General features: G+C 47.1%; 1 protein-coding gene across 2 annotated transcripts in view; it reads left to right on the top strand.

Annotated features, from left to right (window-relative positions):
- CARM1 (coactivator associated arginine methyltransferase 1) overlaps positions 1–13,862 on the top strand; it is a 61,566-nt gene extending 47,704 nt beyond the window's left edge. The window contains exons 13-16 of one of the 2 annotated variants that reach the window (XM_056848125.1): positions 3,041–3,153; positions 5,628–5,705; positions 12,219–12,290; positions 13,718–13,862. In XM_056848125.1, coding sequence (XP_056704103.1) covers positions 3,041–3,153; positions 5,628–5,705; positions 12,219–12,290; positions 13,718–13,854 — 400 coding nt within the window. In that variant the 3' untranslated portion in view covers positions 13,855–13,862. The remainder of the gene's footprint in view (positions 1–3,040; positions 3,154–5,627; positions 5,706–12,218; positions 12,291–13,717) is intronic. The other variant, XM_056848126.1, reaches the window with a different exon arrangement.
- The last annotated feature ends 456 nt before the right edge of the window (positions 13,863–14,318 follow it).

Consider the following 14,318-nt stretch of genomic DNA (forward strand, 5'->3'; position numbering starts at 1 on the left):
GTAGTCAGAACTTAGTAGTAGTGGCGCTGGAGGGGAATAGTATTGGCCGTTTTATTTTCAACCCCTTTCCTAATAATCCCCCAGCATAAAGTTTACTGTTTTCGCTGCTGCCGCACATTGAATCGACGTTTTCATCAAGCTGTCCACTACAACCCCGAGATCTTTCCCTGTCCGTTTCAGACGCCAGCAGTATATGTTTAAAGCTACAAATGTTGTTCCATTTGTATCTGTATTTGTATTTGCTGGACCACCTCTCCTGGTATGCTCCCCAGAGAACGTTAAGATCTTCAAACACAAAACTGCTGGTGGTCCCCGGCCCAAAGGGTGCCCGGCTGGCCTCGACCAGGACCAGGACTTTCTCTGCCTTGGCCCCTGCCTGGTGGAATGGCCTCTCAAGTGAGACCAGGGCCCTGTAAGACCTTAGGGCTTTCTGCAGGGCTTGCAAGACAGATCTATTCCACTAGACCTATGGATGAGGCCAGCTGCAATTTTTGCCATCAGTGCTGGCCTTCCTACCCTACCCTGCATATTTCTCCCCCCCCCCAATAAGAACGTAAGAACATAAGAAGAGCCCTGCTGGATCAGACCCAGGCCCATCAAGTCCAGCAGTCTGTTCACACGGTGGCCAACCAGGTGCCTCTAGGAAGCCCCCAAACAAGACGACTGCAGCAGCATTATCCTCCCTGTGTTCCACAGCACCTAATATAATGGGCATGCTCCTCTGATCATGAAGAGAATAGGTGTGCATCATAAGAACATAAGAAAAGCTCTGCTGGATCAGACCAAGGCCCATCAAGTCCAGCAGTCTGCTCACACAATGGCCAACCAGGTACCTCTAAGAAGCCCGCAAACAAGACGACTGCAGCAGCATTATCCTGCCTGTGTTCCACAGCACCTCATAGAATAGGTATGCTCCTCTGATCCTGGAGATAATAGGTATGCATCATGACTAGTATCCATTTTAACTAGTAGCCTTGGATAGCCCTCTCCTCCATGAATATGTCCACTCCACTCTTCAAGCCTTTCAAGTTGGCAGCCATCACATCCTGGGGTAGGGAGTTCAACAATCTAACTATGCATTGTGTAAAGAAATACTTCTTTTTGTCTGTTTTGAATCCATCCAGCTTCAGCAGATGACCCCGCATTCTGGTATTATAAGAGAGGGAGAAAAGGTTCTCCCTGTCCACTCTCTCCAAACCCCTGAATTGTTACCTTTGGGGAATGTGGAATACAGCAGGCTCTTCTGCGGCCTATATATCACGCTAGTCGCGCCTTAGAATAATACCATTGTTAGGATTGTACGGGCCGTTTTTAATTGCTATTTCTAATTACTGTTTTATTATGTTCATTATTCACTTATATTTATGCGCGTCAGCCTGAGCCTGGCCTTGGCTGGGGAGGGGGGATTGTAAATTTGGCAAATGTATAAATTTGATAAATTCCTAAATAAATTTGTGTATCTCCTTACACTTCCCTGGAATGCATGTCATTTGCTGTGCCGTTCTCCTCTTGTCCTGCTTAGACAGATCCTCCTGAAGCTCTTAACAATCCACCTTGGTTTTCACTATCCTGAATAATTTGGGATCATCCACTGACGTTTGACCACTACACTGCCCAGCCCCCACTTCCAGATCGTTTATGCACAAATTAAATAGCACCCGTCGCAGTCCCCATCCTTGGGAGACCCCCTCCATATTGAGAACTGCCCACTTATTCCCACTCTCTGCTTCCTGCCATTTGACCAGCTTCTAATCTGTAGGAGTTCCCATCCTCTTATCCTATGACTGATATTCGTACAGAGGAATCTTTCCTGAGGCACCTTGTGAAAAGCCCTTTTAGAAGGCGAAGAATGTCTACCAGGTACCCCTTGTCCACATAAATGCTAAGACATCACTTCAAAAAGGATGTGGACAGAATCAAGCGGGTGCAGGGGAGAGTGACAAGGATGATCAGGGGTCTGAAGACCAAGCCCTGCGAGGAAAGGCTGAGGGAGTTGGAAATGTTCATTCTGTAGAAGAGGATGTTGAGGAAGGACATGATTGCTCTATTTAAGTACTTGAAGGGCTGTCATGTAGAGGAGGGCAGGGAGCTGGTCCTGTTGGCAGCAGAGGATAGGACTCGCAATAATAGGTTTAAATTGTGGGCGGAAAGGTACCGGCTGGATATTAGGAAAAAAATTTTTGCAGTAAGTATTGTTCGACAGTAGAATCAGCTACCTCGGGAGGTGGTGAGCTCCCCCTCACTGGCAGTCTTTAAGCAGAGGCTGGACAAGCACTTGTCAGGGATGCTCTAGTCTGATCCTGCATTGAGCAGGGGGTTGGACTAGATGGCCGGTATGGCCCCTTCCAACTCTATGATTCTATGGCACTCCAAGAGGTTGGTAAGGTAGGACTTTTCTTTGTAGAAGCCGTGTTGATTTCCGCGCAGCAGGCTTCATTTTTCAATGTGCTTAAAGACTTTATCATCAGTAACACTTCCTGCTAAATTACTTGGGGCAGATGTTAGGCTAACATCATTTTGCCCAGAATACAGGTCAGATGGGAGCATATCCCCCCCTACCATGTTGACTTGGGGCGCCTCTTTTTGGCTGAGCTGTTCACAGCTGTTGATAAAACTGGGCAAACCCCAGAGGCATGGAGGAATGAGATCCTTATTCCAATATATAAGAAGGGTAATAGCTTACTCCCCAATAATTGTAGACCCATAAGTCTGCTCTCCATGATAGGTAAATTATATGCTAGACACCTTGTCAACAGAGAGGGAAATTTTAGGACCAAAACAAGCTGGTTTCCATCAAGTGAAATTGCCGCTGGACCATAGTACCGTCCTTAGCGCATCTGGTAAACAAATATAATAGTGGGAAGGGTGATAAATTACTGGCGGCCTTCTTAGATTTAAAAGATGCATTTGATTCTGTCTCATGAGAACTGCCCTGGGACAAGCTCCTAAAGATGGGGACAGACAGGAGATTGCTGTTCCTGATAAAAAGACTTCATGTTGACTTGGGGGCCCGTGTTGAGTTTGTATGTCTGCCTTTCAGGTACACAGGTTCAACTCCTTCACCCCCGCCGGGATCGCACTACACCTCTCCTTCAGAGAACATGTGGAACACGGGTGCCTCCTACAACATGAACACTGGGATGGGCGTTGCTGGTATTGTACTTTCTTGTCTGTTACTCCTGAGGAAAGCTGGTCCCCATTTCCCAGCCACTGCGGGGGTCTGAGCTGGAGAATAACTGAGGACTTTGAGCCAGCATGGTGTGGTGGTTAAGAGCAGAGATTTGGAGCAGTGGACTCTAATCTGAAGAACTGGGTTTGATTCCCCACTCCTCCACATGAGCGGCGGATGCTAATAAACACATGAAGCTGCCTTATACTGAACCAGACCCTTGGTCCATCAGAGTCAGTATTGTCTACTCAGACAGGCAGCGGCTCTCCAGGGTCTCAGACAGAGGTCTTTCACAGCACCTACCTGCCTATTCCCTTTAACTGGAGATGCCGGGGGTTGAACCTGGGACCTTCTGCATGCCAAGCAGATGCTCTAGTAACACAGCCCCTCCCCATCTCGCTAATCTGGTGAACCAGGTTGGTTTCCCCACTCCTCCACATGAAGCCAGCTGGGTGGACCCCAGCCCCACCTACCTCACAGGGTGTCTGTTGTGGGGAAGGGAAGGGGATTGTAAACTGGCTCGATTCTCCCTTAAGTGGTAGAGAAAGTCGGCATATAAAAACCAACTCTTCTTTCTTCTTCGTCATCTTTCCCGCCATGCTTTTGAAGGGAGCTCCCTCTAGTGGCCGATGCTCTGCCCTCCCCTTGTTCCCACACAGTGTCCGTGGTTCAGCTGCTGCTAAGATAATTCCAAAAGGCGGTCCTCCTTTTTTGAGAAAGTTGGAGCTGGGGGCTTTCTCATGCTAGGCAGGCAGGTGTGGGGTAGTTAAGAGTGTGGCGCTAGGATCTGGGAGACCTGGGTTCAGATCCCTTCTCTGTCATGGAAGCTCACTTGGTGACCATGGGCCAATCGCGCACTCTCAGCCTGACCTCCCTCTCAAGGGTGTTGTGAGGATGAAACGGAGGACGGGAGAACACCGTAAGCTGCTTTGGGTCCCCGTTTCGGGAGAAAGGCGGGATGGAAATGAAGTAGAGAGCCAGCATGGTATGAAGTAGAGCCAGCATGGTTAAGAGTGGTGGTTTGGAGCGGTGGACTCTGATCTGGAGAACCGGCTTTGATTCCCCACTTCTCCACAAATGGCAGAGGCTAATCTGGTGAACTGGGTTGATTTCCCCGCTCCTACACATGAAGTCTGCTGGGTGACCTTGGGCTAGTCACAGGTCTCTTAGAGCTCTCTCAGGCCCACCTACCTCCCAGGGTGTCTGTTGTGGGCTGGGGAAGGAAAGGGGATTGTAAGCCGTCTCGATTCTCCCTTAAGTGGTAGAGAAAGTCGGCATATAAAAACCAACTCTTCTTCTTCTAAACCAGGGATTCTTAAACTTTTTCAACTTTCAACCACTTTTCGCCCAAGAAATTTTTGCGCGACCCCGTGTATATCTGTATATGAAATAGGTATACATATCAAACATTTACTGATAATAAATCATAAATAAATTTGTTTTAAAACAATCCTTTGGTATACATATAATTTTACCATTTTTTGAAGACAAAAGCAAATTTGCATACTAATGAGATAGATGTGCTTGTTTCGCAACCCCCACATTCAGTCACACAACCCCTTCTTCTTCTTCACCCACAGTTTAAGAAGCTTTGTTCTAAACAAATAGCCACACAGCAGGGTAAGGGAGACTTACAGGCTAGTCTTGCATTCTCATAGCAGCTGGTGGCTGCGAGAACTTCTGCATGCACGAGGAAGTATCCCTCTCCTCCAGAGAGTTCAACACACTGGTGAGGGGGGGCAAACTGCCCCCCTTGGGCGCTGGGGTGCCTGACGAGCGAGGATGCTTTCCGCGTAATGTTCTCAGCAGTGAGAAAGAGCTGGGCAGAGCCCTTGAGTGTGTTTGCGCTCGTCTGCAAGTGTTCCAGAGGAGGGCAGCCAAGAGGGTGCGGGGTCTGGAGACCAAGTCCTATGAGGAAAGGTTGAAGGAGCTGGGTATGTTTCGCCTGGAGAGGAGAAGACCGAGAGGTGATATGATCACCATCTTCAAGTACCTGAAGGACTGTCATAGAGAGGAGGGTGCCGAGTTGTTTCCTGTTGCCCCAGAAGGTCGGACCAGAACCAAGGGGTTGCAATTAAATCAAAAGAGTTTCCGTCTAGACACTAGGAAGAATTTGCTAACAGCGGTTCCTCAGTGGAACTGGCTTCCTCGGGAGGTGGTAAGCTCTCCTTCCCTGGAGGTTTTTAAGGGGAGGCTAGATGGCCATCTGTCAGCAATGCTGATTCTATGACCTTAGGCAAATGATGAGAGGGAGGGCACTTTGGCCATCTTCTGGGTATGGAGTAGGGGTCACTGGGTGTGTGGAGGGGAGGGAGGTAGCTGTGAATTTCCTCCATTGTGCAGGGGGTTGGGCTAGATGACCCAGGTGGTCTCTTCCAACTCTATGATTCTATGATTCTTTGTGCCTTATTCTTCTTCTTCACGTCTCACACTTCTCCCCTTCTGTCCTGCGCTGCAGGGATGCCCACAGCCTACGATCTCAGCAGCGTGATCTCCGGGGGCACCAACGTCGGCCACAACAACCTTATTCCTCTAGGTAAGTTTGACTGCCTCGCAAAGCAGATCGTATCTCCATGGAGAGGGGGGGATCCCAGGAAGCGCAAAGGGGTTGATAGCCGATGGGCCGCCTTCCTAACGGTGCCTCGGGCTCTCAGGGCTTGTCGGGGGGGGGGGGGCTTTGAAAGATTGACATGCCCTGCTTCATCCAAGTGCCTGACCTGAATGCCCAGTGAGGTATGCATGCCCTTAGCCACACAACAATCTTCTCGCTGTCTCTCCCTGATATTACGGAGTTTGTTACCTCTGTTATGTTGGAGAAGGGGGCCCTTTGCTGGTAGAGTCGCTCTAGTACTAGGAAATGAGTGAAGCTGCTAAAATTTAAATTGTTAAATTGCGGAACTCCCTGCCCCAGGATGTGGTGATGGCTGCCAACTTGGAAGACTTTAAGAGGGGAGTGGACATGTCCCTGGAGGAGAGGGCTATCCATGGCTACTAGTCAATATGGGTACTAGTCGTGATGCGTACCTCTTCTTTCCAGGATCAGAGGAGCATGCCTCTTGTATTAGGTGCTGTGGAACACAGGCAAGACAGTGCTGCTTCCATTGTCTTGTTTGTGGTCTTCCTACAGACACCTTGTTGGCCACTGTGTGAACAGACTGCTGGACTCGATGGGCCTTGGTCTGATCCAGCAGGGCCTTTCTTATGTTCTTATTATAATTATATTATATATAATTATATTAGGGGCTGTGGAACACAGGCAGGATAATGCAGCTTCAGTTGTCTTGTTTGTGGGCTTCCTAGAGGCACCTGGTTGGCCCCTGTGTGAACAGACTGCTGGACTTTATGGGCCTTAGTCTGATCCAGCTTGGCTTTTCTCATGTTCTTGTTAGTTTTGCGTTCAGTTCTACTTCATTAGCCTTTCCCCTGATCCAGAGGCCAGCTTTTAAAAGTGGCTCAGTGGCTGGATTGGACAAGTGTCAACAGATGAATTTTTGTTTGCAGTGTAGCTCCTTTAGAAGGAACAGCGTCACAATTTTTAAATTAAAAAAAATCTTACCATATGCATCGGCATCTACAAATGGTGGCGCATTTGAAATTAGAAACTTGCTTGGGTCTTGTGTTGCTTGCGTGCACCGGCTCTCAGAACTCTGACAACCATATTTGACTGCTGAGGGAACAGAATGAATTTCCATCTCCAGAATGCTCTTTCTGTGTTGACTTGTGTAGCTGTACTTTTTGCTAATACTGTATATTAACAAATTGTGTGCAGGTGTGTAGGATGAGGAGATACCCTTGCCTTTAAAATGGAGTGGAGTACAAGTCCATGTATTTAGGCTAAGGATTTATCACCTTGGATCAGAGATGTAGTTGTATTATTGTAATGGTGATATCCGATCATTTTAATATGGCTGGAACCATGTCAACTGTTGCTGGCCTTTGGCCGTAAATAAACCTGATTCGATTTGACTCGTGTAGCAGGAAGAGCAAGTGCCATCCGAGCCGATCTGTATTCTAGGATCACAAAAACCTTTGGTGTAAGAGTGGAGATGAGGCGCTTACAGATTCATTCACAGCCCAGAAAGCATGCTGCTTGTAAGGGGGGGCGGGGGTTGGCCGTAATTTCCACGGTGGATCAGCTGTAAACGCGTTCTGCTGTCTGCTGGACTGCGCTCGCTTCGAACCTGGCCTTGGCGGCCCTGTGTTTCCTCTTTGCTTTTCAGTTTCAATCCTCCGCAGGATTGGGGCCACACAGAAAGGACTAACCTGTCTGTCCATGCACACAGGTAGCATTAAGTCATTCAAAGCGTATTCAAAGCTTAATGAGAACTCCAGTATACAAAAGCTTCTCCATCTATTTGCCTGGAGAAATGTTTTTTTTTTAAATAAAAATATTTATTTTGCTTTCAACACAACATAAAACGAAACGTACAACATACACACTTTTTACATAGCTATGACAAGACATTTATCCGTTATTATTTGGAGTGATTCTATAACAATCTTCTGCTATTCTAATAATTTATTTGCTCATCCCAAATGTAATATATAAACAAACCTTAAGAGGGGAAGAGGGGGGAATCTAAAGATATACCTTCTTGCAGGGTAGATAAATTACTATTTTTGCAGGGTAGATAAATTGCAAGTCTTCCCTTCTCAGACAAAAGGAAGAGAAGCAAAGAAATATATAATTGACAGAAACACAGAGAATAACAGTCGCAGAGATAAAACAGTTCTGTCTTGGGGATTTATATGTTTTCTAAGGTGAAATTCTTCCTGCCTAGCTTGTGATGTTATATTAATATCCACCTAAAGGATAAATCACTCCTTATTGCAGTGGGTTGTAGTTACCGTCTAGAACTCCTTAGAACAGGGGTGTCAAACATAAGGCCCGGGGGCCAGAGCCGGCCCCTTGAGAACTCTTATCCGACCCGCGAGCCATCCAAGTCAGCCATCCCCCCCCCCAGTCCCAATCTGGGCTGGCGAGGAATGGCCCGGCGGCCCAACCAAGTGACATTTATGTCATATCCAGCCCTCGTAACAATTGAGCTCGACACCCCTACCTCCGAAAGTTCTGAATAAACTGGACATCTCCCATAATGTTTTGCCAGGTAATCTCATCATCTTGCCCCCTCCCTATACGTGTCTGGATCACATGAACACATGAAGCTGCCTTCTACTGAATCAGACCCTCGGTCCATCCAAGTCAGTATCGTCTACTCAGACCGGCAGCGGCTCTCCAGGGTCTCAGGCAAGGGTCCTTCACATCACCTACTTGCCTAGTCCCTTAAATTGGAGATGCCGGGGACTGAACCTGGGACCTTCTGCATGCCAAGAAGAGCCTCTGCAAACTGAGCCATGGACTTTTATTTTTATTGTGCTTCACTTTACTGTGTGGCCTTGCTCACAGTATTGTTACTTGGTTCGATCCTAGCTGACTGTGGCCCTCCAGGACTTTTCCTGTACGCTAAAGGGCCGGTCCTGCCCAGCCCAGGGTTTTGTTATCAGGACTCTGAAATATACAGGCACGCCTCGTTTTATTGCGCTTCGCTTTACCGCTCTTCACAACATTGCGTGTTTGAGCAAGTCTTATCATATCTCAAAAACATAATCAGTTACACCCATGTTGACTGGAAGCTGTCCTCCTGTCTGGTCTAAAAAGTTCCTAATATCTTTATTCGGGAGATGGTTCTGGCTGATGGGATATGGCAAATTCCTGCTCCCAGTATATCCCAGCGTCCCTCAGTCTGGCCGCTTTTGTTTACCATTAAAACCAACTTGAACCTGCTTGAGGCGTTCCAGATCTCGGGAACGGATTCCTCCGCTCAGGATTACTCGTTTACAACAAAGCCTTAGCTAAAATATCAACGAGAAGTCAAACATTCAGTTGCTTCCATAGGCACTTAGGGGCCCCAGTGCTTGACAGCTTAAAACCAGCATATATTATTTAAGGCTGGGGATCTTGTAAAGGGTAACAAGTCTTTTCAGAAAGCAGCAAAAGAAAAATGACTTGAACCCGTATAGGTAAGGCTCTTTGGCCCACCTGATGGTCCCAATCAGTGGGGTGAACGCTACTGCTCTACTGAGTGTGGAGGAGGTAGCGGATCCCTCTGGGGGAATTGGAAGTGTTGAAATTCTTCTGTTAGCCATTCATACTACTTGGAGTAGACTTTTGTGTTGATAGCTGCGGTCAGTTGTGGGAAGTAGCCCATGGGGTATTTCATGGGTGGGGGGGATACTTTTCAGACTCTCAGCATTCAGTGTGTACAGAGCCCGTTCACGGTTGTCTGGGGGTCAGGACAGAATATCGACAGGGTGGTGTCTTGAGCGAGGTGAACTGTGGAGACTTGCCTCGAAAACAAAATTATGAGCCCCCGCAACTGTCAGCCTAGAAGGCCTCTGGGCAGATTCCAGAGCATAAAAACAGAATAAAATGCAAATAAAGATGCCAAATAGTGGAGAATAGGAAATCTGTACAGGAGCGATAAAAAGGAACCAAGCGCAAAACAACTTTATCTAAAGACTACTTAACTAAATACAACTATGTACATGAATGACAAACAAACAGCAACAGGTGAAACGTACAATATGACAACAAGGAACACCATCCAAGGTGAAGAGATTCAAGAAAAAATTGTCTTAAAAAGTCTCTGGTAGAGTACACACATAGTTGTCAGGCTGTATTATAGTCTTGTATAGTGTAACTGCTACACTTTGTATCTCTTACCCTTCGTGGGAAGCAGAATGTAGCCTACATCTTGTGAATATGTAAGAAGAAGAATGTCGATTGAAGGACTGATGAAGAATTAATATTTAAGAATTTGAAACGGCCGTATCCTCATTGGGAACTTCGCTTCTTCTATACAAGACTATAAGAAATACTGCCTGACAACTACGTATGTACTCTACCAGAGACTTTTTAAGACACTTTTTTCTTGAATCTCTTCACCTTGGTTGGTGTTTCTTGTTGTCATATTGTAGGTTTCACCTGTTGCTCTTCGTTTGTCATTCATGTACATAGTTGTATTTAGTTAAGTAGCCTTTAGATAAAGTTGTTTTGCACTTGGTTACTTTTTTCGCTCCTGTACTGATTTCCTAATCTCCTTGATACTAGTACAGTGGTGTCTAATTTTCCTTCCAAATAGTGGAGAATAGCAGTGTGCTGTTAGTGAATAAGAACTGGGGACAGTGGCAAACGTCAACAGGAACCAGGGACAGTGGCAAGCGTCAATAGGAACCGGGGACAGTGGCAAGTGTCAATCTGTCAAACTTTGTTTAAGAGCATCCGCAGTCTACAAATCCTCTTGGGCTGAGCTGCCTTTAGCCATGTGATGGTTGAGATTAATGTTCAGGGCTGTATGATGCAGGAAGATTGTTTTGGTGATGTCATGTGGTGTTGCTCATCCTTTTCCACATGCAAGTGTTAGTGAATATTTTGAGTGATCCTTGTGTCTGCTTCTGTATGGGGCCGAGTTGTTTTCTGTTGCCCCAGAAAACTTGAAGATGGTTGTCATATCACCTCTCAGTCTTCTCCTCTTCAGGCTAAACGTCAGCCTTTCCTCATAGGACTGGAAGAAAAGCCGTGATGGGCCATGCTGAAGCTATTGCATGCTATCTTGGTATTCGTACCCAGGCTGTGGGTCATGATTATGTCAGGCGTATGCAAGCTTGTGGGATTGTTCCTCCCAGTGATTTATACTTCAGTGTGTTACTTGATCCCAGCAAAATATGTCCTGTTAGGAAACCAAAGTTGCTACACGTAGGGTGTGATGGTTTGTGCTGCAAATGGGTGGGATGGGGGTGGGGGCAGTTACATTACCAGTTCTGCTCCTGGAGAGCAAAGCTGAGAAACTTGAACATCTAGAACAGCATCTGGATTGTGGCTGAGGGCAAGTTTGAGTTAGGCTACTTTCCTATTGAATGAACGTTGACAGGAGCCCCGGAGAGGAACAGGCATTGATGGCAGGACTTGAGGTCATGGTCACTAGAACCAGAGGCGGCAGGCACCGCTGCATGTCATCGTTGTGCGTTTTTCACTTAGGTTCCCGTGTGGAATATGGAGCAGGGCTGGGATTTTTGTTCCTGGAGTCGGAGTAAATGTAGGGGAATGAATTACCACCGCAACTACCGTCACCCGTTCCTTCCCCGGCAGCTATCTGAAACATATAGCCTCTTTGTTTTTCTCCAAAGATAGGAAGAAGCCATTTCTTGCGACTGATTATTGAACAATATTTCGAACCATTTCCCACTTCAAACGTTCTGGTTCAACTCCAAGGCTGTACACTGCATTGGTCAGGCTGCACCTGGAGTCTTGTGTGCAGTTCTGGAGGCCTCACTTAAAAAGGGATATGGACAGAATCGAGCGGGTGCAGAGGAGAGCGACGAAGATGATCAGGGGGCTGGAGAATGTTTAGGGAAGTGGGAATGTTTAGTCTGGAGAAGTTGGGAATGTTTAGTCTGGAGTTGGGAATGTTTAGTCTGGAGAAGAGGTTGAGGGGGGACAGGATTACTCTCTTCAAGTATTTGAAGGGCTGTCGCTTAGAGGAGGGCAGGAAGCTGTTCCTGTTGGCAGCAGAGGCTAGGACGTGCAATAATGGGTTTAAATTGCAGGTGGAAAGGTACCGGCTGGATATTCGGGGGAAAGGTTTTAACAGTAAGAGTTCTTCAACAGTGGAATCAGCTACCCAGGGAGGTGGTGAGCTCCCCCTCTACGACAGTCTTTAAGCAGAGGCTGGACAAACACTGGTCAGGGATGCTGGAGGCTGATCCTCCATTGAGGAGGGGGGTTGGACTAGATGGCCTCTATGGCCCCTTCCGACTCTATGATATGATATGATAAGGCTGAGTTCTGCTTTCGCCGTCCTTCTGTTAAACCGACGTCCGGATTTGGAGACGGGATTTGTTTCGGCTTCCCGCTAAGAAGGTTCGCGGCTTCTGCCTTTCCTAACTCGTTTTCTCAGCAGCAGGGTCCGATCAGCCTTGACAAAACTCGAGCTCGCATAGTTGGGTGCCGAGATGGGGGCCTGTTTGAGCATTTTTCTTTCTTCCCAAGCAGCCAACACGGGGATTGTCAACCATACCCATTCCCGGATGGGATCCATCATGAGCACAGGGATTGTCCAAGGTAAACCCGCCCTGGCCTGGCCCCACGGGGAGCGAGGGGGAGAGGAGTTTTGTGTGCATGGTTGACTGTGGTGGTAGCAGGCAGCTCACTGGGATGGAGGAAGGAATGTCAATTTTTGGGGCTGACGTTATCCTGGAAGCTGAAACTTAGGTCGAAATTGCAAAAAAAAGAAAGAAAAATGCACGTGTTTGCAAGCGCCAGATATCTGGCAGCAGCAACATTTTTGGAACAAAGATCAGTTTGCATCATGACTTGGCCGTTTCTAATTTGCCATTTTAACCCTGAGCGTGGGGTATCTTAGGCGCTTTTCGCACAAGCCAAATAATGCACTTTCCATCCACTTTCAATGCACTTTGCAGCTGGATTGTACTGCGTGAAACTACAAAATCCACTTGATAAACAATCATTAAAGTTTATTGAAAGTGGATTGTAAGTGCATTACTTAGCATGTGTGACTGCGCCCTTAGTGACTTATTGCGGGAGGAGCTTTCCCAGGCAAGATCCTACTGCCTATGATGAATGAAGTTGGGTAGAGAAGGTGGTGCACTTCCTCCATAGGCATCTTCCAGCCATTTGGCTGTGCTCACCAGCTCCTCAGTCCTCTCCAGGCATCAAAAGGTAGAAGAGTCTTGCCTTCAGAAGCTCTTTCCGCAATAAGACCAAGGTCTAAGGTGCCACTATACTTCATCTCTCTTAGATCACAATGGGTAGCCGTGCTAGTCCGACAATAGCAGTAGAAAAGAGCAAAAGTCCAGTAGCACCTTAAAGGCTAACAAAAATTTCCGGCAGGGTATTGAGCTTTCTTGAGCCACGGTTCACTTCTTCAGAAACAGCTAGAACATGAGTCCATCTGTCCTTAAGTAAAGAGTGAATTCAGACACCCGATGGCAACGTAAATGTCAAAAGCAAGTAAATGACATTAGCAGGCGTGATGAAACTCAAGACTGCGTTCTTTTGGATCATCGCTTCCGCCCGCCTGCTAATGTCATTTACTTGCTTTTGACATTTACATTGCCATCGGTCGTCTAATACACTCTTCTCTACTTAAGGCTAGATGGATTCACGTTCTAGGTGTATCTGCAGAAGTGACCTGTGGCTCACGAAAGCTGAATACCCTGCCAGAAATTTTGTTAGCCTTTAAGGCGCTGCTGGACTCTTAAATCTCTCATAATGTTTTTTTTAACTGCTACAGATGTGCATGGCTATCCAGCAATGAGAAATTTGACATAGAAATTCATTGTTGAAAATTATTTACAGGTAGCATATCAAAATACTAAGGACTTTTTGAATCCTGCAAATTATATATTAAAAAAGATCCTAGTTGCAACTTTCCTGCTTGCCAGAAAGTAGATGGTGAGGATTTTCTGCTGGGAAAACTGTCGCTTCCACCCGCGGCACGAAACTGATGACTCTTCTCTCTTCCGCAGGCTCGTCTGGCGGCCAGAGCGGAGGAACGTCGAGCTCCCACTATCCCGTCAACAGTCAGTTCACCATGGGGGGCCCCGCGATCTCCATGGCCTCCCCCATGTCCATCACCACCAACACAATGCATTACGGGAGCTAAGAGACCCTCGTCCCCCGATCTCTGAACTCTCAACAGCGCCAGGAAACCAAAATGAAGAAAGAAAGTTTAAATCTTCCCCGCCCTTCTGCCTGCTCCACCTCAACAGTTTGGCAATCACTTCTCTGGATAACCTGTTCTCTCACCCAGCTCCCATTAGGCTTGCCAGAGATGCCCCTTACCCTTGTACGATAGAAGACACCCCCCCCAGTGACCCTTTGATAGTGGACTTGTACACCTTTTTTTTTTAAAAAGAAAGAAATCTTGGAAACTTCAACATGCTCAACCATGACTTTTCAGTCCCTCTGCTCACTGTATCTTGACAACGAATCATGTCGCCAATGGGACGAGCCCTTCAGCCTTCTACGCCCCATCGGCTGTAGGGGCAGAACTGGAGCAGGGCCTCTGGCAGTATTTTTGAGCCGCACGGCCGCCACAGCTTGAGGCTTTAGTCTCACGCCCGATGT

This window comes from Euleptes europaea, chromosome 4, assembly GCF_029931775.1.
Source record: "Euleptes europaea isolate rEulEur1 chromosome 4, rEulEur1.hap1, whole genome shotgun sequence".
Lineage (NCBI taxonomy): Eukaryota > Metazoa > Chordata > Lepidosauria > Squamata > Sphaerodactylidae > Euleptes > Euleptes europaea.